The 26,484-nt window shown below is 34.1% G+C and overlaps 1 protein-coding gene across 1 annotated transcript in view; it reads right to left on the bottom strand.

The window, feature by feature from the left end:
• Window positions 1-1,513: 1,513 nt before the first annotated feature.
• Window positions 1,514-26,484, bottom strand: part of LOC120535778 (septin-7-like) — a 113,386-nt gene continuing 88,415 nt past the window's right edge. The window contains exons 10-13 of the mRNA XM_039763837.1: window positions 19,803-19,928; window positions 14,644-14,779; window positions 12,506-12,651; window positions 1,514-10,427 (exon numbers count right to left, since the gene is read on the bottom strand). Of these exons, the coding sequence (XP_039619771.1) occupies window positions 10,388-10,427; window positions 12,506-12,651; window positions 14,644-14,779; window positions 19,803-19,928 (448 nt within the window). The 3' untranslated portion in view covers window positions 1,514-10,387. The remainder of the gene's footprint in view (window positions 10,428-12,505; window positions 12,652-14,643; window positions 14,780-19,802; window positions 19,929-26,484) is intronic.

Raw genomic sequence — 26,484 nt, 5'->3', positions numbered from 1 at the left:
ATGAATGAATTTCATTAGTATCATAATGAAGAAAAATATTGAATTAAATAAACCACTTACCATTATTCATTTTATTTATAATTAGGTGGAGCTCTGGGCAAAGGCTCACTTGGCACAAAAAAAACAAACAAATTTCAGTAGAACAAAAGAAACAAAAGTGAGAAAGGAAATTTAAGAGCAGCAGCATTACGATGTGTGAAAGATAGAAAGCCATCCATTACAGACACGAGAGCAATTACTGAAGGAAGGACTTTGCTTTGAAAACTTGCTCATTAGTCATTGTGTATTGGTCTCAAAAATATTTAGCATATTTAATAAACATTTTTCGGCATTATCCTTGAGGTACAGAGGCACCAGCAAAGAACATTTATTTATATAGAACATTTTCATACATGAAAGCAGCTCAAAGCATAAAACTCTACTTTAATGTAAAAGTACAGTGACAGTGTGTTATCAAAACATGGCTTTTTATTAACTGAGCTATTATTCCAAGTTAAGTGCATCTAGTAATGCAATATAAAAAATAAAATGTTACTATTGCTGCATATATTAATTTTCTCAGCAGTGTCCAATAAAGCAAACCACATGAGGAAAGAGAACACTGAAAGGGCTGGAGACTACCCATGCTTTGAATTATATATATATTTACCACTGATGAGATTATCCATTTTAGCTAAAGTTTAATGCATTAATTAATATTAACAAGGAGACAGCAGAGAGCAGTGACAAAACCCAGATGAGCAGGGTATAAGAAAGTGGCCAAGAGCAAAACCGGAAAAGTTAAGAGTTAATTTGTGAGCAAGACCAGGGTTCATATCGTTTTAGGTTCTTTGGTTCATTTTGGCATTGTTTTTCTTGTGAAATTCCCAATAAGTTTGATGTGTCACATGACCCTCTTCCTATTGAAAAAACAAAAGTTGGATCCAAAATGGCCACCATGGTCACCACCCATCTTGAAAAGTTTCCCCCCCTCACATATACTAATGTGCCACAAACATGAAGTTAATATCACCAACCATTCCCATTTTATTAAGGTGTATCCATATAAATGGCCCACCCTGTACTTCAATATGTTTAATCTACCTTCCTTTTTCCCCACCAAGTAACGAAATCTAAATATACAACCTATTTTTTCTTTAAAACAGAAAGTCATACAGAACAATTAAAATTAGCTTTTCTTTTTAAAATAAGTTTGGCAAAACAATGAAAATAGATATATTAAATGGGCATGAAGCCAAATACCATTAAACAGTTGCTGAAAAGAAAGAAATGCGTTAAGTGATATCACTTTCTAAAATAAGTTGAAAAAAATTAATGGAAATGAAAACTAGGTGACAAACCAACTTTTTACCTGTTCCTCATAACAAGTTTTAAAAACTGGAGAAAATAAGTTATATAAAATAAATATTTCTATATAAAAACAATGTTAATGATGCATAAATGTCATTACAAGTACTGGAAGGACACTCTTCTTGAGACAAGCTTCAATACTAATGCCACACTGAAGTCAAAGTTTGTGTTTTTTTCTAGTTTATTGTGTTTAATATGGTGCAAGTACAAAGTACACTGATTATTCATTAAGTAGCATGTTTATTTAGTTAATACTGTACACCGCTTAGGAATAAAATACACAAGCACTCAAGAATCATGTTACGTTTCCATTTAGCGTAACAATAGTTTTAATGCTTAGTACTAAATATATAATTATGAAGAAAAAGTAGTTAATGGAACTGAAATGACTGGAAAAGCTGACAATATTAAAATGTCATATGATAAAGTACTTGGCAGCACTAAGGAGGATTGATGGCAGCAAATTATATGTAGGAGATTCTAATTGTTTAACAAAAAAATAAATATAAGAAAAAGTTTAATCTTACTGTATTTCAGAACAAACAGTTTGTATTCATAGGAATTCTTCCTGTGTGGGTTTTCCTCCGTTTCTCTTCCGCTTATTCCAAACACAAGTGTTTCTTGTTAGATTAACAGAAAACTATAAACTGGCTCAGTGTTGGTGTTTGTGTGATTGGGCCCTGATATGAAATGTTGTGTCCTGTTCAGGGTTGGTTCTAGCTTTGTGCATAGTGGTGCTGGGAGTGGCTCCTACTCCTCAGTACCTTTGGGTGGATTAAATGTATTTGAGAATGTTACAGTGTGTGTGTGTGTGTGTGTACAGGGAAGACCAATTGTCTTGATTTTTTTTGTTTTTCTGACCTAGACACAGATTTTAAAATAGCAGAAGGATTTTTTTCTACAAACAACATGAGCCTTTTTAGGTAAAGAATAATCTTAAATATAATTTTTGCTTTGTGGTTAATCTGACTGAGGTATAAAGACAGCAATATAATAAGCTGCCATTATTTAGTTGAATCAATCCTCCAACATGCAGCTCACCACTTGGTTTACAATTTCATCTCTCACTATTTAGGTACTGTTTACACAACAAAGCCTTTTTCCAGTTTTCTTCAAAAATACTAAATTTTAATCCAGATCTGTTGAAACAAATATATTCATAAACAGCATATTTGAGTTATTCTTACCATATATGACAACACATGAATAAAAGGACATCAGTTGTGAGGAAGTTTTTTTAAACAGTTTTTACATGCATTAATCTAAAACATTCACTGTACTCTTACTCTACAGTGCATAGGAATGTCCTTTTAAAAATATTAATATTACTCAGACATTGTGTGTCTATTTGTTACAAAACTGAATGCATATTGCACTCTGCAAGATTAAACTGAAATACCCAAAGTCTGAACATACAACTTATGTGTGTTTAATTAGGTTAATACTGTTTGCTTTTTTCCTTATAGTTCTGCAAGTTCTAAATATCTCCACTGGGGCACAGAAGTACTCAGAAAAATAAATAATATTTAACCACCATCACAGAGTCTTTGTATATGACTACCAATCCATGCGTTTATATGAAAGTTATAGCAACAAACATTTTATATACAAAGATAAACATGAAAAACGTGACCATGTAATTGTATTCAACTGCGATATTCTCAACATTTATTTTTTTTACCGAAAATAATTATTCCTCACATAATGCTGAAATACACATATTAGACTTAAAGCCCAATTTTATAATGCATATGAAAAACCTTTTTAAGAAATTTTACACACCATTTAAATTTGGCAGAATCTGACATCATTACAAATATGAAAGTCTTTAAAAAGAATTTTTAACCTAAATAAATGTGACAAGTACAACACTTTAATGGATAACTCATTAACAAGTGAAAATAAAATCTTAAATGGGAAAGTAGTGGCAAAACTCCTAAAAGAGCCATATTTTTTGTCTGAGCAAAGGGAAACCAGCATAGTCTCTGTCCCAGAAATCACAAAATCCTTCTACATTATAAGCATCTAGAAAAGCACCATTAAGATTTTATTTACCTCTGCAGTGGTGTTTCATGTCATCAAAAAATTTCAAAGTGCTGGTAATGGAAGACAGGATTCTGGTGGAAAGCAGCTATACATACTGGATGCAGGGACCAGTCAAATGAAGTCAGAACTATCAATGCAGCACGATAACAGCTCAAATACCAAATGACCAGTTGCTCAGGCAAACATCCTTGGGCCTTGTATTTGGTATTAAGAATGCTGAAACACCAAAATGATTTTGGTTCTTTGACCCTAATAATCGAATGTGAAAGGTATTAGTGGGTACGCATTACAGGTGCACATTGAGCTTACACTGAAAGTATACATATTCAGATTTGGAAGAGAGTAGGAAAAACAGCAGTGTATTGGGAAAATGAAGAGGTACACTGTAACAGTGTGAGTGAGATGTCAACCTCTGATTAGCACCTTCAAACTATGTAAAGCAGTTGGTGTTTAATTGTGTAACATTTTGCATATTGTTAACTCTTATCAAAAAGTGCATTAGCCAAAAACAGAGATGAAAACATTTTGTAATTTGACTGTTTTCTGAACTGGGCACTAGGGGGAACAAAGGTTGCCTGAGACAACAAATTTTCCCAACTACACCAATGAACATCAAAGAGTTGTGAATATCTTTTGCTACAAAAACTGTGTTTGTTCTGGGTATCAAACAACAAGCAGCAAGAACACATGCATACGTTAACATAAATATCTCTTTGTGATGCACCTCATTTTAATGTTAAATTTTAGAGTTTCAAATGCTGTAAAATCAAAATAATGAAATACATATGATCCTTCTGCAGCATTTCAACCATAACCATGAAGCTAAATACACAACCATGTTCATTCTCTAACAAACTTCAATATTTGTAGCCTAGTCTCTTCAAATATAAATGCAACAAAGTCATCAGAGTTCAAGTAACTTCTGTGTCTAGGAAGAAGTAACTAAATTCGTCTGCAGTGTGTTATATAACACTGTATATCAAGTGTTTAACATAAACTAAGCAATTTCTAGTGCTATTATTATTGTGATGTTTTTTTATTGACCACTTTTAAGATTCAAAATTACAATTGATATTAGCGTTTGACTTTGATTGAGTATCAAGGAGTACCCTGTACCATTTTTTTTTTTTTAACCACCAAAGAATCCTGTACTAGAAAATTCAGATTCTGGAAATATGATTGATACTTTAAGAGACATCTTTTGACTTTAACATAATGTGATCACAAGCTTTAAATATGATCATAAAACCATATAGAATGTATAGTTATGTACAGAGTACAATGGAGGTCAAGAAACTAAATCGATTAATGTAATGTACCTTTGCCTAAAGATGTCTGAAAGAGTCAAATCTGGAGTTATGTTTAGTGTTCACTGTTTTTGTTTCCTCTTCTCTGCTTTTGAAATTCATATTTTTTGGAATATTTTTAATGCATTTCCTGTTATTGCTTACCATTGTATTAGTCTATTAGTCTATACTTTCTAGTATAATGAACAGCTAGAGTAGTATTTTGTCATATACCTGGAGTTGTCATTAGTGACATGTGATAGCTTCTTATGATCTCTTTGATGAATATTTTTTCTTTGTGTTTAAGAATACTAGCACATGAATAAAAACTGAGAGATGGACAAGTATGTGTGATTTTGTGGCATAAACCTGGCAATATGGAAGCAATTCAAACCAGGATTTGAGCTACATGTGAAGTTAAGACTTAGGCTGAACTGAAATAAGCTACTCTTTCATTAGGAAAGATAGAAATTGGTCAGTAATGAAACTGAAAAATAATATTAGCAACAAATATATTTTGTCTCTAGGTACCTAAACCAATTTCAACAAACATAAGCAAAACTTTATATGGGTTCCACAATTAACAGACATGTGTTTGCTAAGAAATCTCCACCCTAAAAGTTTTATATAGTGGTTCAAAGGAGCATGTTACATGACCTCTAATTTTCCAATAACCTGCATTTGGACAAATGAAAACACACAAAAAAACCACACATACACACAGACATGTAGTAATGCCTCTAATAATGTAAATGTTTTTGTTTCTCTGTAATCTGGTGTTTATCATAAGATGGTTGTTCTTGTAATGACTCTAATTGGGCCTTTTGAACTGTTAACAATAGGTTATATCTGGCTGTCTTGTGTATAACACAATTTGAATATAGACTGCAGTTTCTGTAAACACAGGTGGGAAACACTCAAAAACTAAATATAACTCAATTATATAGGTTAAATTAACATAATGCGTTCCAGAATACTATATTTATGCAACCGGTTAAAATATTATAATCATTATAATATAAAGCTATAATCATTTAATATATCACCCTCCAGTTGTGAGTATCATTAAACAAAAATAATTTAATATCTTTCAAAAGATATTCTGAACCTCTTTTAACATGATTATTCCACTGTTTATGGTCGCTAAAGAACAGATTGATGTTTTGAATATCAAAAAACTAATGTAAAAACAGAGCTTAAAAAAAATTTGTCTCTCTCTTGCCAGTTTCACATTTACCCAAACACTGTAACACTAAATAGTGTATAGTACATTAGGCCTCAAATTACTTTACTGTTCGCAGTTGAGAGATTGAGTAAAATCAGGATGACCTCTTGGAATTGGCAAATGCACAAAAGAATGCAAATTCATATGCAGTATATGTAGTATGCCAAACCTACTTCCAATGATCATCTGTAAAGTACAGTATAGTTCAACAAGAGGGAAGCACAGTATGCAGGTGTTTCACTATTTAAGACTGTTATGAGTACCTACTTTAAAAATAAAACTGTAAATAAAAGTAAATTTTTAAATATACTCACTAAATTATAACAGTTTGTTAAACCAATCAGATTCTACATTTAATATACAGACATTCCTGTTATGTAATGAAGCCTTAAGAAGTTGCTTAAATTTCATGATAGAGAAGGAGGGCAAGTGACGGTGAGTACAGCAAACTTTCAATCTTAAAATTGTGTAAGTAAGCCTTGTGTAATTCCAGTTTCCTAAATATACATACAGTAAATAAACAGTACAATTAGGTGTACTGCTTATTTTGATCTTTTAAAACTGTTTTTCATTCCATCTAGGGAAAATGAGGAGTTTTTTTTTTTTTTTTTCAAATTCATAATTCAGTTCAAATTATCGGCCATTTACATATAATATTTAATCTTAAAATATTTTAACAATTATATTAAGACTCAAAGCGTTTTCAAATAACTAAGGTTTTTTATTCACACAATATTTTTATTCCCATGAAAGTATCAGTTATTTAGAGTATACTGTTTATTCTTCAGTCACCTAAATATCTTTCCATTCATTGTTATTCCACATTAAACAAGTATATTATACTTACTGATTTGCATTGCTCTTCACACATATCATTCAACAATATCTCTAGTCTTTTAAATATGTTAACTTAAATGTGTGCTTGTACATCTGCACACATATAGTAACTGAAGCCGGACAAAAATCACAATATAAATCTGCCTTCTCTCTCTCAGTCCCTCTCTCCCCCATATACCAACTACATGACACTGCCACTCTTCTCCTCTGCATTTATATATAACATTGGACTTGCATATCCTCTCTTTTACAAATGGGTCTAATTATGACTTCTGTTTCTCTGCCTAGTCTTCAACTAAAACCATTTGCATATATTATAACACTTTATTAAATTTGGTTAAAGTAATCTTTATAATACTACAAAATTCTATGGCACTCTCAAGTCATCCAATGATTGTATTACAGAAGTAGATCCTCTGACTCATATGACCAAATATAATAAATGTGAATGCAAACACCACAAGGTGTTGCAGTCAGAATGCAAGATCCTATAGATCATATTTAGCAAATGGAAATGAGAGGAAAATCAAGAATTAATCAAGGAAATGCAAGACATTATTATTGCAAATCACATAAATCTGCTAAATAGCTAGGAGTCTGAAATAAACAGGCATACTTTTGCTAAAGTGCCACATAGAAATACTCTAAAACAAGTGTCATGAAAGCCAAGGAATATTTCCACAAAATCTATAAAGGTAGACACACTCTGAGGAAATTATAATTAATGATATATCATACCATGTATTTACACTCTTTGAACCTCTCATAAATCTTCTGACCATTAACTGTAATCATTCATTATTCCACTCTGCCCACCTCTTCTTCCCATTTCTTGTGCTCACGCCTAATTATTGCTTTCTTTATTTTACCAGTAAAAATTATTTAGTTTTAGGCAGACATTTTTTGTTGCACAACATGTGTTTATATTTATAGGAACAATCATCACTTCCATTAGTGAAGAAATCTACTATGAGCTTTTAGCAAGTACAAATTGCAAGAGTAATATTTTTTTGTCCTTTCATCATTTGTGTTGAGGGAAGAAAAAAAAAAAACAACATTTTGATTAGGTGAACTCTGGTTTGATCTAGCTACTGTGGCAGAAAGAAATAACAGAATATATGTGTGAGGTAATCCAATGATTACCATGTAGCTTGCAAACGAAATACTACACAACTATACTCCTATATCACCCAATTCCTTATCAGAATTGAGTGATGTTAAGGGTGGATTCCCTGAGGGGTCAGTGCTGGACTCGTCACTATCAACTTCCTGACAGTGTTCAGAACCCATTAAGAAGGCTAACAGAATGTTAGGTTTTGTGGCACAATGTGTTTACAAGTCAAATGAGGTTATGCTTAAGCTTCATAATGTACTGGTGAGGTGTCAACTGAAGTACTATGTACAGTTTTGGTTTATAGGCTTGGGGGGAAAAAAAAGAAAGAAAAAGTGCAGAGAAGAGTCACTAGGTTGGTTCCAGGATTTCAGTGTATGCATTATATGTAAAGGAGCTGTGCCATTCTTGTTTAAGCAAATGGAGATTAAAATAACATGATTGAAGTTTTGACAAAAAAATTAGTATAATAGATTGGGTCTGTTACTTGTTCGCACAAGCATTAGGTAGGTTCCACCCCCAACCCCAAACACACACAGACAACCATAGATACATGGAATAATTTACCAAGTAATGTGTTTGACAGTAGAAGTTTAGAGACTTTCAAAACTAGACTTAATGTTATTTTGGAGAATTATGTGACAGGGAGCTTTGCTGGGATGAATGGCCTGTTCGTGTCTTAAACACCTATTGTTTAGTTGCCATTAAAAGTTCATGAGAAACTTGCAATGTCTTCATCACTCAGAGTGAGCACCACTGAAGACAGTAGTAAGAACAGAATACCTTGTGGCCTGGCTCAAGTGGCAAGGGCTACTTTTATGAGTATAGAATGCATTCACATACTACTGAAGACTGAGAACATATAGCTGCATAGGAAGCAAGTTTCTCAATATTGCTACAACACTTTAATCCAATATGAATTAACACAACTGCATTTCAGTACTCCTGACATCTACTCTTCCTGAATTCTGTGCATCTTTACCTCATCACTGTTACTTATGTACTTGCTCACTTACAGAACCAGAATAAATGCACAATATATGTCTATATACTGTGTCTCAAAACTGATAAATATATACAGTAGCAGGTCAAATTAATACAGCATTTTAATAATAATTTTAACTTTATTAAATTAAAAAGTGGTCATTGGAAAAAATAGGCAACTCAAAAATAAACAATTAGCCCACTACTGAAACGTTCATAAGCCATTTCACTGTGCTCTATAAAGTCACAAAGACTACAGAGCCAGTTTGCACACTTAAGTACACTCAGCAGTTCTACATGTACTCTTGGTTCTTAAATATCCTTATTCACAGCACTGACATAGGCAGCAGAATGCAGAGAACAAGTAACATTTTCACACTCTAAAACAATACACTGTAAAGGCTAAGCTGCCATACCCTTAACATTGTCAGAACATTTACTACTAAATTGTTATTTTTACTAGTATTAATTTGGAGATGGTTTATTATTTAGTTTGAAGGCATAGGCTTTTATAAGATTCACTGCCCAAATGGCCTATTTTGAAAAGAAGGATTTTGGGTAACAATGCTGAATATCATGGGACATGTGACATGACTATATTCTTCACAACTATAAGCAGGAAAAGAGGAAAAATTAAATAATGTTATACATGCAAAAATGATATCCACAAAATTAAAGAAAATCAAATATATAAAAATGCAATTTAATCTAGCGTTTTCTTAAACACTATTTTTTTTTTAATTAGACAAGTAGTTATGGTGTTATTTTATGATTGTATCCTGCAATGGTCTGATTCTAGACTCCCAGCCTAAGATTTCTAGGCTTTGCTCCTCCAAACTGAATAACTGATAATAGCAAGTTCAGAAAATTGATGTTTTGAAAATATCGTGAATTTTGATATAAAAATATATGCAATGGGTAAAGTTTCTTATATAAAAATTCTACAATACACTAGGGGTTATTTATAGTTTATCTAACCATTTAGAATTTATTTGAAAAATATTTCACTGAAGAAAAACAAAATTAGAAAATTAAAATAAATGGATGAATAAAAGTTCAAAAAATAAATAAAAATGTTTTGAAATTTACAGCATAAGCAATGTTTCACTGAGGTAAGGATTGTGAAAAGTAATGCAAACCAAAGATAATCCTGTCTAAAAAAAAATCTATCTTTATTATTTACAGAAAAATAAAAATAGGAAATGCAACAAGTATGAGCTTATTTATTTTCTAGAATGCCGCATATCAAATTTTAAACTGTTGAAGTTTTGCTTAAGTGGCTTTTTTTCTCCTTCAAACTGCAAATTTTGTATTATATGGTATTGGCACCTTGTTACTACCCTCAGAATACAAGCTGCAATTTTATGCAAGTACTGTATAGGTAGATTAGCCAGTCTCTTGGCATTTTAAAGAACATGTACTTTATAATTGCAAGAGTATAATATGTGTGTGTGTGTGTGTGTGTAATATATATCTTTACTTGTCTAGGAAAGCACTGAAGGAAAATGTGAAGACTTCATTTTTATTTCCAGACACCTGGGCGAAATTTCAGAAGATTTTTCCCTTCTTCTTATTCTTTTCCATTGTTCTAAAAAAAGGAAAAAAGTAATAATTAAAAAAAGTAATTCCAGGTGTTGGTCTTTGGAATTATACATTATAGATTTGTACTGGACAATTCTAGTGACCACATGCAAATAGACAGTCTGTTTTGAACTGCAAGTTCCAAGACATTATTCAGTTGTAAAAAAGGCATAAAACTCATTCTTAATTGTGCTTACTGCCTCAGCATCTATTAGTTGCTTCTCTCTCTACTCACTCATTCACTCTTCACACCCATACTCAATTTTTGTGCAGTGAAGTTAACTCTTAATTATTTACTAGGTTAAAAAATGAGTGACGGGATATGTTACCATTTTTGGTGTTGGCAGCTTAATTTAAAAAAATAACTGAGTTTATCTGACAAACTATATTGATCCTCTGGCCTTCTAATCATTTACTTGATACTGAAATTCATCACTAATAAATTAAAACACACACATTAATTAATTTCATTATTATTAAATGAGGAATGACTGTTAAACAATTTTAGTCTAATACTGCTACAGTTTTACAAATGACAGACCTATAAATTAATCAGACAGAACCAATATTATTTCCATTATATTTAGGAGTTTATTAATGTGATTAGAAGATACTGGAGATCAACTATGTATGTTCTAATTCAAAGAATTTGTGACAAGTAACTTCTCACCATCAGCAGGCTTATTCTATGAATTTCACTGGTCAGTTTTGGCTATCAGTTACAATTTTCCATTATACTACCAACAAGCCAATAGTGAAACCTTACCACTTTTGAATGACTTATGCTTTGGAAATAATCTGTTTCCAGTAACAGATGTCCCACTTAAAGTCCTCAAGTCACAATACTGGCCAAATATTAACAATAAAATGGTCAAATTTATGCTTCTAGTGGCTCTGCTAGATCTAAGTAATCAGAAAGCTACAGACATTAGGAGTTACTAAGTTGCTCAAGTAAACAGGTAAATGACATGTTAATGTACCATTAACATATCAGGACCAGATCATTTCCATAATTCATCAAAATCATGGACACTATCATTCACAGTAGCACAATGCAGAATGCCTACATTGCGTTTGGGTGGACAGGATACCAAGGTCAGATACATCCATAAAACATTGTCTTTCACTGTGGGCACCACATGTTTTTGTTTATCCACTCTACATTCTGCACAGAATAGAATTTTCTTTTCTTCCATTGTCTAAACACATTGCCTAAACATATTATAACTCACCACTTCTATATTTACTATAATACCTAACAATGATTTACATAAAATGTCTATGTATATGACTATATATGCTGTCAGGGATGCCAGGGGCGACGACCCAGTGGGGACGCCTTGAGGACTGGAAGAGGGTGTGCGCCCACCTTGGATCACGTGGGGGCTGCCACTCTGGTTGCTTTGGGGGCACGGGTTGAAGGCATGGAAGCCCAACCCTGTAGGGGTCCGTGGTCACCGCCAAGGGGTGCCCCAATGCCTTGGGAACCCTGGACCTCAGTACTTCCACCACACCAGGAAGTTCCGGGGGGGGGTTGGGTGGGGGGGGGAAGAGAAGCAGGGACACCCGGAGTGCTTCCGGGAGTACAGCCAACACTTCCGCCACACAGGGGCGTGTCGGCGGGTGATTGCCGGGGAGCACCTGGAGCATATCCGGGTGAGGATAAAAGGGGCCACCTCCCTTCATTCGAGGCTGGAGTTGGGTGGAAGAAGGACTAAGCAGGAGAAGAGAGTGTGGAAGCAGCCCGAAGAAAGGCATTGTTTGTGTGGCCAGGACTTTGGGGGTTGTGTGTGCACTTTAATCTTGTATATATTGTAAATAAACGTGTGGTGGTGGAAAAACAACATGTCTACCTGTCTGTGCCCGGGTAACTTTCACAATGCTCAGCTGCTGTTTTGTATATTTTACTGAACATTATTTTGTGCTTCATTTAAATATTCCTATTTATAAAGATATAAATTTTAAACTAGAACAACATGTGAACTGAAGAAAGATATGGAGACAAAAGAGTTAATTTATTCAACTCATTTTTTATGCAGAAATGTAAATGGATTCCTCAAATATATAAGTTAACGTAATCCTTACTTTGATGCATCAAGTTTCAGTTGCTCCAATACACGTTGCTGTGCTTCCCAGGTCATCTTTTCTTCTTCGAACTGTCTGCGTTTTTCTTCTAGTTCTTTGTAATGTGCTTCTAGGTTTTTCTTCATCTGCTCATGTCGGCGCTCAAGCTGTAAGATAATTGAAGACAGAAAAATAGAGAAGTAGTATGACATTACATTTGTCCTTTTCTAAGGCCACAAATAATTTAAAAATGTATAAATGTGTTGTTTGCATGAAGCTTAATTCTAAACACTCACAGAGGACTTGATTAAGATATGCAAAAAAAAAAAAAAAAACGAACTTGAAATGAATATGACTTCTAGCATAACCACCAACCCATATCGACTATTAAGAAAACCTACCCAGCAACAGGCAGCTAAGGACAAGGGTAGCTTCCAGGTGGAAAAGAAAAGTAAATACCTTCATTAGATGCTAGGTAGTGAAAGGGTTAATTACAGCCTGGCAAAGCCTGTCATGCATGGTGCCCCAGATGAAAAATAAGTATTAATAGCGCATATGAAGAACAAAAAAATGAGAATGTGTGAAAGACTTCTGAAAGAAATTGAATGAAGGAATTCAAAAATTTATTTTGAAATGGAACAAAGGGGAAGCATTGGCTTCTCACACACCCCTTTGGGAATCATACAAGTGAAAACAAGTGTAGAGTGCTAACAAATAGTTGTTTGGATGTGACAGTGAGCAAATGTGATTATTTCTGTGATCACACACAATGCAAAAAACACTATATAAACACCATTAATGGTCTGGGATTCACAAATGTGACGTTTTGCACATGTTATTAACCTAGCATTTAAGAACAACTGATTCAGATCTCAGACCTCCTTGCAAGGATCAGAAAATTATATGCATTTTAATTATTATCATACCATTTTAACATTAATATCATTAATTGCATTCACTGTTTGAAAATTGCTTGCCACAGTTCTACACATTTTAATATGTTACATATATTTATGTGGAATCCTAAAAAAAGGCAGAGGCTCAGAATATCATCAGAGACAAAGACAGTAGTAGTATTAGTATCACTTCCACAACAGAATAAGTCTGCTATAGCTGAGCCATACAGGGAACTGCTCAGGTAAATGATCATGCATTTAAATGGTAATCTGCATTCATTTAGATGCTGATCCATTTGAATATTGGAAAATTATAAGCAGAAACATACTCACATTTGCAAGAACCTATGTCACCAACAAGAGGATTATTCTGTGTGTGACATTGTCAACATAAGCACATATTTGCTTATTGTTTACTCATCTTTATCAAGAGACACTTAAGAACATAAGTGAGAAACTTTTGAGCAATGCAGTGCTGTGGTTGCTCACCCGAGATGGTTTTAAAGAGAGGAGATATGAGATTTTAACAATATGGCTACATTATTATGTGCTGCTTTTGTTTAGTGCTACATACAGTATGCTGCAGAGAAACTTCTCAGAACAGATCTGGCAAAACTCCATTATTTCATTTCAATACCTCAATTATTATACATTTATAATGTTGATAGTTATAAATACATTTAGGATGAAAGGGTAAGATGTATACCCATGATACTTTTTATTTTGCTGCATCAAGAATGTGTCAAATTGTGACATTACTGTATCATATCAAATAAGAGAATTTTGTGATTAATTAAATCTCTAGTATTAAGTCATAAATCTGTATAATAATCTATGAGTGCATGTTGCCTAGTGACTTAAGAGTAAAAGTGTTATGAGAGAATTGCACTAATATCCACTATTTGAAGTATAAACACGAGACCTTCTGTCTTCCATTTTAAACACTGTTATAAGCAGTCTATAAAACACTAGAAAACCATTTTAAGTAAAATGAAAATCACATACACCTTTTTACAGATATTTTCTTCAAGACTAAAATTTTGTTTAAGTATTCCTTTAATAGTAATATTCATTTTTTATTCTTCACAGAACAGGAAAATGGGGAAAATTAGTTAAAAGAAGGGCAGTGAGTAACTGAAATTTCAGAAAACTAGTAACACTCAGTTTATGAATTCAGTCAAATAATGAATTGAATAAAAGCAGCTTATAATAACCATACTCAATCAAGACCTGTAATAGTGATTATTGCAACAGTAGAAGTACCTCTGCCTCTGAATCCTTCAATTTTTGCTTTTTCTCTTTGACTTTCATCTCAAAAACTTGTTCCATCTCGTTCTCCATTTTCTTCATTTTTGAAACATGTTCCCTTCTCTCTTCTTCCATTTGAGCTAAGGGACTCCTTAAAAGAGCAATTTATTTTATTTAATAACATGCCAAAATATCAGAAAACAATGTGACAATTAAATGTTACACTACAGTTTCTTGTAACACACTATATAAAAGGTATTCAATTATAAGTTTTTTCTCTTTTTTCCTCCTTATTTCCCAAAGAGAAAGTTAACCAAGAAATAAATAGGGCTTTCAGAAAGCACTGTGCAGATGGTTGCTGAACTGACTTAAGCATTATGGTATATAGTACTTTTTCGAATTACTTAAGGTAAAGAGTGAGGTTTCACATGATGTAGAGTTAGAGTTATTGTTTTTATTAATCTGAATTTAAGGGTTATATTACTGTAAGACTAGGGGGCTTCGCTCGCCAATCCCCGTGTTTGGTTTTCCGGATAACACACTTGTAAGATTTTTTTTTTTCTTTGAATTGTTGCTATTTCATTAGTTTCACTTTTATTTCAGAACTTCTGCAAAAACAATATTTGGAATCTTTCGTGTCCCAATATGCTGAATCTTTTAAATGAGGTATGTGAGTCTTGTGTTTAATGACTTTGTACAATAATTTAGGATAGGTTTCTCTGTTTGGAATTTCAGCACAGACAAAATGATCCACATCATCAGCAGTTAATAATATTTTTTTGCAAAGTAACCAATAAATGCATGTGAGTTAAACCCCATTTTTGAAATTCTCTGACTTAAACTAATTTCCTTTTGTTTGCGTCAATTTGATCTGTGCTATCTTTTTTTTGATACTGTAGCGACTGATGTAATAAAGTGTCACAAAAGTTCTACTTTAACAATCGCTGACTGCGTAACCAAAAACACAACTTTCTAGCACCCTCTCCAACCCCTCCTCCCACAAGTCTTGCCTCCCCCTTACCGCATCAATCAGCACCCAGCTATCAGTCTTCCGTGCTGCACTCTGCCCTCCCTCGATCGGACCTAACAGTCACTTAAAACAAAAAAGGCTTCAGCTTGGCTGGGACGCTACAATACTTTCAACTGTTACTGCTTTCATATTCTGTACCTTTCTCTGCATATGTATTGTGCCTTGGGTCTCTTTTCTCCGCGCTGCTCTTACTTCTTTGCTGAGAGCATAGGATCTGTGTCTTGCACGTGACTTTACTTGACTGAATATTTTGCTGGCTGTCCTTGCTCTTATTCGATAAGAAGGGCGTGTCTTGCAAGAATCGTATGTTCCATATCCCAGCGAGACTGCCCTGGGAGAATCTCTTGGGACCAAGTCTCATGTTTACAGTCCCCGTGAGACGCTCCATGGCCAGTCTTTTTTGTCTTGCGAGAACTTCCTAGAAGATCACGTATTGTCGTCTTGCTTTTCCATTCCAGGACTTTTTTTATATATTGAGAGAAAAATTTTTTGGGACTGAGAAGATTTTTCAGCCAAGATTTAGTGTAAATAAACATATCACATTTGTAAGTATGGATACTAAATACCATTACACATTTTTATTAGACTCTGAAGTCTTGGTAGACTTATTCCTGTTTACTAGAACAGTATATCACATATACTGTACACAAATGATTAAAATGACTCTTGAGGATTAAATACATTTTATCTACTTCACCTATACATAAAATACAAAGTTACACAGTTCTGAACTCCTTAGGTATTGTATTTTTCCATCCATCCATCATCCAACCCACTATATCCTAACTACAGGGTCACGGGGTCTGCTGGAGCCAATCCCAGCTAACACAGGGCGCAAGGCAGGAAACAAACCCCAGGCAGGGCTCCAGCCCACCGCAGGGCACACACACCCACATACCAAGGACAATTTAGGATCCGCAATGCACCTAACCTGCATGTCTGGACTGTGGGAGGAAACCAGAGCACCCGGAGGAAACCTAAGCAGACATGAGAAGAATATGCAAACTCCACACAGGGAGGACCCTGGAAGCGAACCCAGGTCTCTTAACTGAGAGGCAGCAGCACTATCACTGTATTTTTCTATAAATTAAATATAAGGCCTCTCAATTATACTTACAATTAACAAGTAATTGCTGTTCTTTTAATTACATTACTTAATTTAATTACTTTAATCAATTAATTATTAATTTTGTAATTACCAATAGGAATTCGCCAGGCTAATACAGTAGAGCACTTTAAAACACTGCTGAAAATACATTACTTTAACATGGCCTTTTCATAACTTCACTTAACTTAATCTCGATACTCTGCATGTTCAATTCATCATAACTACTATTCATAGTGGCTCTAAAATCCATACTAACCCCTACTCTCTCTTCGGTTTCTTTTTCCGGTTTCTTTGTGGTGGCGGCCTGAGCCATGGAGCGGCCTGCGCCACCACCACCTACTCAAAGCATCATGATGCTCCAACATTGATGGACTGAAAGCCATAAGTCTACGTGACCATCATCATCAAATCCTTCCGTGAGAACCCTAAATACAGAGGACCGTTTCATTTATGTTTGATAGATTGCCCAGAGGGGACTGGGCGGTCTCATGGTCTGGAATCCATGCACATTTTATTTTTTTTTTCTCCAGCCGTCTGGAGTTTTTTTTTTGTTTTTTCTGTCCACCCTGGCCATCGGACCTTACTTATTCTATGTTAATTAATGTTGACTTATTTTATTTTATAACCGTGTCTTTTATTTTTCTATTCTTCATTTTGTAAAGCACTTTGAGCTACATTTTTCTGTATGAAAATGTGCTATATAAATAAATGTTGTTGTTGTTACTTTCTTTATCACTGTCACAATAATGTAATAATCTTCAAAGGACTAGGCATACTGCTGCTGTAGATATCAAATGACAAATAAGTGCTAATTATAAGAATGAATCATAATCATGTATTGTCAGGTTGACTGATGATCCACAATTGTATTCACTAGCTAAAAAAAAAAAAAAACACTAATTAAACGAGACTTTGGGAGGAGGACGATTGAAGACAAATACAAAGAAAACAGAATGAGGTATAAGGATGATCAGGATTCAGAAGTTTGGTCAGAGAGAGCAACAGAGTGGATAATTTTAAATATCTAGGAAAAGAAGTAGCCCAATATGAATAATTAGAGATGCAGAGAGAACACATGGAGTGCAACGTGGATCAAAGAACTACAAGAAGGCATCAATAGTACTGTGTCATCAAATAATTAATGCAAAGGTTAAATGTAAAGTTTTAAAAGAGTGGTCAGATAATGAATAGAGATGGAACATGGGCAATAAATAAGTGCAGGAGAAGTTGGATAAGGCAAAAATAATAATGTTGAGATGGATGTGTGGAGTCACAAAAAATGATTAAGAATAAGAAATGAGACAATCAGAGATTCAACCAAAGTGTGAGAGGTATCTAAGAAAGAACAGGAAAGTAGGTTGAATTGGTATGTATATGTGATGAGGACAGACAAGGAATATGTTGGCAAAAAAGTGATGAAAATGTAAGTACAAGGGAACAGAATGTGAGGTAAGCGACAGCAGTGGTAGATAAAGTAAAAGAAGAACTAAAGAAAAATAGTTTTACTGGGGAGGAGATGCTGGACTGAACTGTATGGAGCAGCCTGGCCAAGCACATCGACCACATATGGAAGTGGGAAAAGATGAAGAGGAGAAGAAAGAAGTAATTAAATGAGACTATTAAAACCTCATTGAGGCTATACACAGCTTTCTATGAACCATTTACATCAAATGTGCTCCTTTGCTAAAAACATACAAAGGAAAAATGCTGCTTACATTTATCATCAAAGGCAAATAAGTGAAGGAGATAGTGAAAATTAAAAGCATTCTCCAAAATAAACTGCACCTTTTCAAGTCAGCTAAAAAACCACTACTAAACGTCACCAATTTCCTACAGTATTCCCCTTCTCCCTAAAAAAAGTATCACAGATGAAGTACTGTACTATAAACATCACTTGTTTACATCAGTCATTTCGTTATATGACAAAATCAGCAAGTTAACTGAATCTAAATTACATGCTGATCAATATATGCACCATCTATCAGCATCAAGGGTAAGTTCAAAAGAATGTTATATTATGATGTACTATCACATTTTTCAGATTCGTCTCTGCCTATTGTTAATTTTAAATCAGACTTTTCTTCTGTTATAATATTTACAATTTTTTAATCTTCCGGTCAAGAACCATTTTTAAACTCTCATAAAGAGTCCTAGGCTGGCAGAGCTGTAGCAGTTAAGGTTTTTAGATTTCACACCCTGAGGTTGCGAGCTCAAATCCTGCTACAAACACTGAGCAAGTCACTTTATATGCCTGTGTTCCAAATCACCTTGGATAAAAGTGTCAAGCAAAGATGATTGTTATAATAATAGAGACTGCCAGTGAAATGGAGAATAAGTGCACAGATGTACATTATTATTTCTCAAGTCTCAAAGGATTTTTTTTTTATTATTATTACGGACTGATCTCCTGAAACAGGCAATCCCTGAAATTAACAGGTAAAGCGCCAGACAAAAGACATCTATCAGTAAAGTCAGATTCAAGAATTGGTTTAGCAGTTTTCTAGACAAGAACTTGCATGATACCTAGAAATAAGAGAATTAAAAATCACAATATTTATTAAACATAACAAAATACACTATGTATTGTCTCAGAGGCACCTATGTATTTTATGTATGCAGTGATCCTGTAACCACACTCCATAAATATCAGTGGTGTCCATAAAATATGTAGAACTAGCCAAAGACAAAGTTACATTTGTTACTCAGTGTTTGATTATGGCATCAGATATCTGTCAGATTCCATAGTAAGTACTGAATAATTTAATGTTCCCACATGCTCACCGCTACACCTTAAACTGTCCATGCACCTTGAAATACTATACTTGTGGAGCTTGTTAATAAAGATGATTGTTCACTGAAAGGACAACTTCCTATTTAAAGTTCTAATTCAAGTAACTAGAAATACTGACAACGTGGCTGAAACATTTTGAGTAATATAAACCTAAATATTTAAACTAATTTAAATTTTCAATTGAAAACAGCTTTTTACTTGAAATAGTGCATTAATGTATGGGGGGAGAGGGAATCAACACTTACTTAGTAAGTTGACCTTTAGTCTTAGTTGCATCGACTCCATTGCAGGTGACAGCAGCCAATTTTTTGCTTCTATAATTCTCATAATGCACATTATTTGTAACATCCTTCAAATCCTGCATATGGGTCCTTAGATAGAAGAAAAAATATTAGTTAAGAATATTACGCATGAAAGATAAAACAGTCACCTAGAAAAAAAAAACATTTTTACTGCATGTAAATACTTTTACATTATATATTAATGCTGAAAACCCATGCTCAAAATTATCTTAATTTTTGAGTTAAAACATTAATTAGAATTAATACTCAATTAAGATTTTTTTTTTTCATTGGGCAAGTTTGTATTGGTATTATTTCAAACCAGGTTGTCAGACTGAACTAATTTACAGATAACAAAACAGCCCAAACATAATCCACCATATAGGTTGCCTAAAAAAAACAAATAAAAAGGAAATCACAAATTAATCTAAGAGTTCAGTGTGTACAACCTAACTCATACTACACTTTGCTTTAGGAAATGTCATTACACAATGTACACTACTGCACTGCTGTTAAAGAATGGCCAAGATGCACTGAAAAATATATTGTTAACTCTAATCTGAAAGTTGTCAGACCTAATATGTTATTAAGTAGAGAACCAAGTGATTTCTATTCTATTCGAGCTTTTTGGTCTCAATGGTGCACACTCAACTTGACTTAAATGGGTCATCACACATCATCATCATCATGAGATTACCATTCCTACCATTAAGCATGGTGCTTGCTGAATAATGTTAGCAAGTAAAACAGGATTTGGAAATTTTATATTCTAGTAGGATGGCAATTAACATACTTTTTCAAAAGTTACTTCTAACAAATGTTGACTCAAGGGATAAATATTTTTACATAATTGGTCATTTTGTAGCATTGGCAGTAGAAAGAGCAGCTGCCTCTCAGCTCTAGAGTTCTACATTAACCCCAGTTACAGCATATGAAATGTTTGCATATTTTTTTTTATTTTATCCTGGTATTGTTCCACATTCAAAAATGTCTAAGTTAGGATTAAGGACATCTCTGCATTGGCCTTGTGTAATATACAAGTGCAGATGTGCTGATGACTAGATCAATAAAGTAATAATAATAATAAAAAAAAAAGTAAAAAACAAAAATGTAATAATATTATATTGACACCATAAGCAGTTAATCAAAACATCTGTCTTACCAGACTCATTATAGGTGTAAATCTAAATATAGGTGACAAATTAATTCAATGGAAAAAGTGTCTGCTTATATACCTAATGAAAAATTAGGGATGTTCTGATTAGTTTCTTTTAGGGTCTATGATGTTTGATTATTCATCATCATTAGAATTGGTTGATGATTCAAATCCTATTTTTCACCTTCATTTTTTTTTAAACATTCAGCCTCTGCATAATTAACAATGTAAAAACTTTATGTCCCATTGAACAGTGTTAACCAAGGTATTTTTTTCGCCTATTACAATAAACTGCATGGCACACAAGTTATTTGGGTTTTTTTTTGTATTTTTTTTAACAAAATGAAAAAATGTGGGCATATTATTCAGACACCATCAAAATAAACATCTTACTAAAATAAAATAACTAATATTTATACACAAAAAAAAAAAAAAAAAAAACACCAAAACAAAATAAAAAAAAAAGATATAAGGCTAATAAAGCTCTTAAGCTAACAAGCCTATTGTTTACTAATCAGTGAAGGTGGAATCTTTTTTGTCTATATGTGCATCTGTGTATTTTTAAGAGAAGCTGTTCTGCATCTAATTTAAAAATAAGCAGTTGTAATCAATAGAAGCTTGGACATAGTCCAGTGTCTCTATTGGACTGAGGGTGGAGAGGAGAATATTTTTATTAACTTACCCATCACAAATGACTTGAGTGCAGATGCTTGCCCTAAGCATTGCATCAATATTAACCTTATCTACACAACAAGAGAGGATCAAAACTGGTTTCATTTGATGGGAATACAACTGCCTTCTGGCTAGAGATAAACACATGTGGGAGCCTGAGCAATTACAGGCTATAAAATTATTGTGCTCTGAAAAGACTCTCAAGGAAGCCAATTCTTTCTTTGAAGATAAAGCAAAGTTCAATTTAGTTAATGGGTTAAGAACTGTTTGGTGCCAAAACACACTTACTTTAACCCCTTTAAATGTTTTCTGACATCAGCAATGAGTTTATTATGTAAGAGGCGCCTTCAGGGAGTCATAGCACACTCCATCTGATTACTATTGATCTGCAAAAGTGTAATCGCATCAACTATATACAGTCTTTATGTTCAGCTGCTGCTCCTTACTGGTCAATTAACTTATGTTGGGCCATACAACAGAATATAAGAAGACTTGTCATGATGACCAATTTGCAAGATTTTAAGCCAATCTTCCCAGAACATATGTATGTGTTCTTAGCAATTATCCACCATATATTTGTAATTATATTACTTTACTGCCGTATATAATTCTGAGTTTGCCGTTTAATAAATTAATACATATATGTAAACTACATCACATCTTTTGCTCTGCTGTAGTGTTTTTGATTAAAAATAATAAAATATAGCCCTTTTTCCCTGTGCACACACACTGGAAACTCAACCTTCGAGGTTCACAGTCTCAATATTCACAATAGGAGAGAACTTAATGTACTGATGGGCAGAATTTGGTAAAGCATTTCTCATAGATAATATGCTCTGGTCAACAGTGACCTTGTTCATCAAATATTTTCCTGAAAATTTGCCATGCAGGCAGCATAAATTAACTTTTATTCAAAAGCACCTCAGCCAGTATCAGAAAAGGGACAGCCTCACATGTATATAACACAGATCTTAGTAGTTGGCTAAAAATTTGCAGAAAACTTGCAAATGCATTTAATCACAAAATCCGCACACAGAAGGAAACCAGAAATTTGGTAGTGCATACGTGTCTTAAAGGTAATGTCTTTTCGTATGGATCTGTATGTGACCTGTAACTGTAATGAACACCTCTACATATGTCCTTCAGTCGAAGCATCTGTCCATTTTCTAACTGGTGTATACAGTTCAGGGTTGTGCTGGGATGCATCTTACAACCACAGTTATGCATATAGGAGTGTGGGATGTGGGAGGTCTACCAGCACAAACAAAAGTCGCAGCAAATAACCATCTATGCAAATAAAGTGGCTATTTGGCTTGCCTATCCCAGTGATGACATGAGTGGCTCCATTTGCTAATACTAAAATAAAATGTATTTAGTCTTTTGCTTCGAAGGGCAAGGGACATCGTTTTATTAACACGACTTGGATTAGTTAACAGAGATGTTGCACAATGGGTGGCACATCGTGAGCACCTTGGTGTACAGTAGTACAGTAAAACCAAGGAAACGGTTATTGACTTTCACTGCACCAAATGTCCTGAATTTATGTCCTGCAAGTACGCTTGGGGGTATGGGGGTTGGATTTGGGGGCTGGGGGGTCCACGTTAATGAGAGGTTGGACTGGTCCTGCGCACATATAGGAACTATATAAAAAAGGGCAGAGCAGACTTTTTTTCCTTTGGAGAATACATTCCTTTAATGTGGTTAGTGACATTCTTCACATCATCTACAACTCTGTGATGGCCAGCACAATTTTCTACATTATGGTGTGCTGGGCTGGTATCATCATTTCAAGAGTGGCCCACCGAATTAACAAGCTAATTAATACGGCAAGCTCAGTTATAGGATGTACTCTGGACCCCCGGAGGTCATAGTGAATAAGGGAATTAAAACAAAACTGAGTGCTATTATGAACATGCTGCACATCCTCTCTCTGACACACGGAGTACATTCAGACAACAAATCATTCAGCAAAAGTGTGTTATGAAGCACTATTGGAGCTCCTTTATACCAATAGCAATATGTCTGCATAAGGCCACACTGTGACAGCCAAGTCAGAACTTTACTTTCTTTTGAATTTTCATTGCTTAGTAGTTATTCTGGTGTGTGTTCAAACAAAATTGTGTGTGTAGGTTTATTTATTTACTTACATACTTATCGACCTGTTTATATGTTTATTTATTTAAAGAGCTTCTGTAAAAAGCTAAACTTTCCCTGGGGACAAAAAGTTTGTTTGTTTGATCTCTCTCTCACTATCTATATGATACTTGGAAAGACATTCCCCTAATGACTGACATTGAGACTCAGTTAAAACACTTTTTTTCTGCAGGTCACTTGTTAAGAAGGCAAAAATTTGTCAAAGCTGCAGAGGGAGATGTGATGCTGTTTATGGCACTAAGCACATTTTCAAATATGGTTACATTTACTAAACAACAGAATCCCTTCAAGGAGCTTTTTTCAGTTTTGAACATTTGTGTATATAGAAATCACTGAAGTACAGAGCATTTGGAAAATTTGATGAGAATAGCTGTTTAAATTCTGGACACACTGTTAATGTTAATTAGGCCTAGGTAAAAAAATATCGATTTTTGGATTAATTGTTAGTTTTCATTTAAATGATTCAATATTGATTCTTAAAGTCTCAAGATCGATCTTGTGAATCTCCATCCTGCTATATTACTATATGCAGATTTTTGCGTCCAATCCAGTATATGGGCTAATGCACCTGTTAAGGACTTCTGCAGAAAAAGCACTTTACTATCTTGCATAAAATGGTGTGCTCTCATCAACTGAAATCAGCATCTTAGACACTTAAGTCAGATGCGTGGACTTAGTATGGATTCAAATGGTGCATTGGTAAAGAACAATGGAATATAGTAAAAGCAAAGCTATATGTAAGCTGTGTAACTCGGATGTTAATTATTGCTGTAACAGAACAAATTTGAGAGATCATTTACCCCAACGTCAGCCATAAACATAATCTCATTAGCCATCCAAATGAGTAGAGCCTAAACAATCCACACTTGAGCTGGCAGGTTGCTCCAAGCTTCCATTTAATTCAGCTTGTGCGGCAAAAAAAACAAAAAATCTATAGCAGTTTTGATCTGTAAATATAAGAGACGCTACACCATTGTTGGGCTTTTGACAGATGATACAGGTTTTTGAACTGCGGTATGTTATACCAACCAGAAACAATTGAGTGAAGTTATTGTATCGATGCTTTAGGAAGATCTTATGCAAAGAATAGCCACATCTCTCATGGCGGTTAAGAGAGCAACCATAACTTGTGACAGCTGAACATCCAGGGCAGCAGATTCCTATGTGACAATCGCACATTAAAAACAACTGGGCACCCGTGGCAGACATGTTATAGACAAGCATGCTGGTCACACCGAAAGCAACCTTGCTGTCTATATAAAGAGCCGCTGAGATGACTCACTGTTGTTCCAAAAACCTTTCTAGCATTTCTAATGCACTGTTCCTTTGCATGGCCACATGAAACACAAGTTTGTGTTTGGCCAAGTCCAATAAACATTGTCTCTCTTTAGGCATGTGGCTAGATGTACAGGTACAGTGAAAAAAGTTGGCAAGACACCTCTTCTTGCAAAGCAAGTGGGCAACTGTTGGAATTTTCAGAACAGCCTGCGATACAAAAGTGAAAGTGTGCACAAAGCAGCCAACTTGGAAGTAGCTCCACAATAGTAGCATTATTAGTCAAGATGGTTGGTACTTTTTTCTTTATGTTCCATTCATTCAATGTCATTGTCAACAAACGTTAGCTCCAGATCCTCATTTTAAAATGCTTCCTTTTTTGTCTGGGGAATGTCAGGACACATTTTCCATACTGATTAATGTGGCTACTATATTCACTAAGCAATTGAAGATATGTGTAACTTGTAAAGATATAGAAAGATATGTCTTCCTGCTGTATCTTTAATTTCGACTAATTCAAGATTATCTTAAATGTCCAACAGGGGAATAAATTTGGCTAACAGTTTAGTTGAAGGGTTTCTACATGCAGATTCATAACACACAAGTAAGTATATTAAATAACATACTGATTCTTTAGGAAGCAATATTTGATTATTTTATAATATTTGCAAGATGATATAGATGTGTGGACTCTGATGCGGTGTTACAAATGTTGATTAAATTATGGTGAATTTTGAATGAATGCTGTGAAAAAGTTTTTTTTTTTTTTTTTTTTTACAGAGTGATATTTGTTCCTTACTTTCCAAATGTTGATGTCAACTGTTCATTACTAATCAAGTATTTCTTCTTAAATATAATTCAATGCTTATGCATATATTATGAAGTTACTATATAGACACTCTTCAGATAAAGTGTTACTGAAATTTTTCACATTATTTTAATGTATGCAATGCAAGGTTAAGTAATTTCTAAAAAAGACACCATTGCAAACATATCAGTACATGCTAATTCAGTCAAGATTAAATTGATATCGAATTGGGGCATTGTGAATCAGTCAGTTAGTCATCATCCAACCCGCTATATCCTAACACAGGGTCACGGGGGTCTGCTGGAGACCAACCCCAGCCAGTACAGGGCGCAAGGCACGAACAAATCCTGGGCAGGGCGCCAGCAGAATCAAATCAAATCAGAACTTCAGTGCTGATACTCAGCCCTACTGTTTAATGAATGCATAACGTATGGAAGATTGAAAAGGCAGTACAGTAACATTCTGAATATTCGTTGAAATTTTGAGTAGAAATACACTTTAAAAAAAAAAATTGAAAAAATAATTATTTGATATTTAACATTAAATATGCATTTCATCAAATAATTCTGTTTTTTGTGCTA

This window comes from Polypterus senegalus, chromosome 9, assembly GCF_016835505.1.
Source record: "Polypterus senegalus isolate Bchr_013 chromosome 9, ASM1683550v1, whole genome shotgun sequence".
Taxonomy (NCBI): Eukaryota; Metazoa; Chordata; class Cladistia; order Polypteriformes; family Polypteridae; genus Polypterus; species Polypterus senegalus.
The sequence above is the reverse complement of the archived record's forward strand: the minus strand, read 5'-3'. Positions and strand labels throughout refer to the sequence as shown.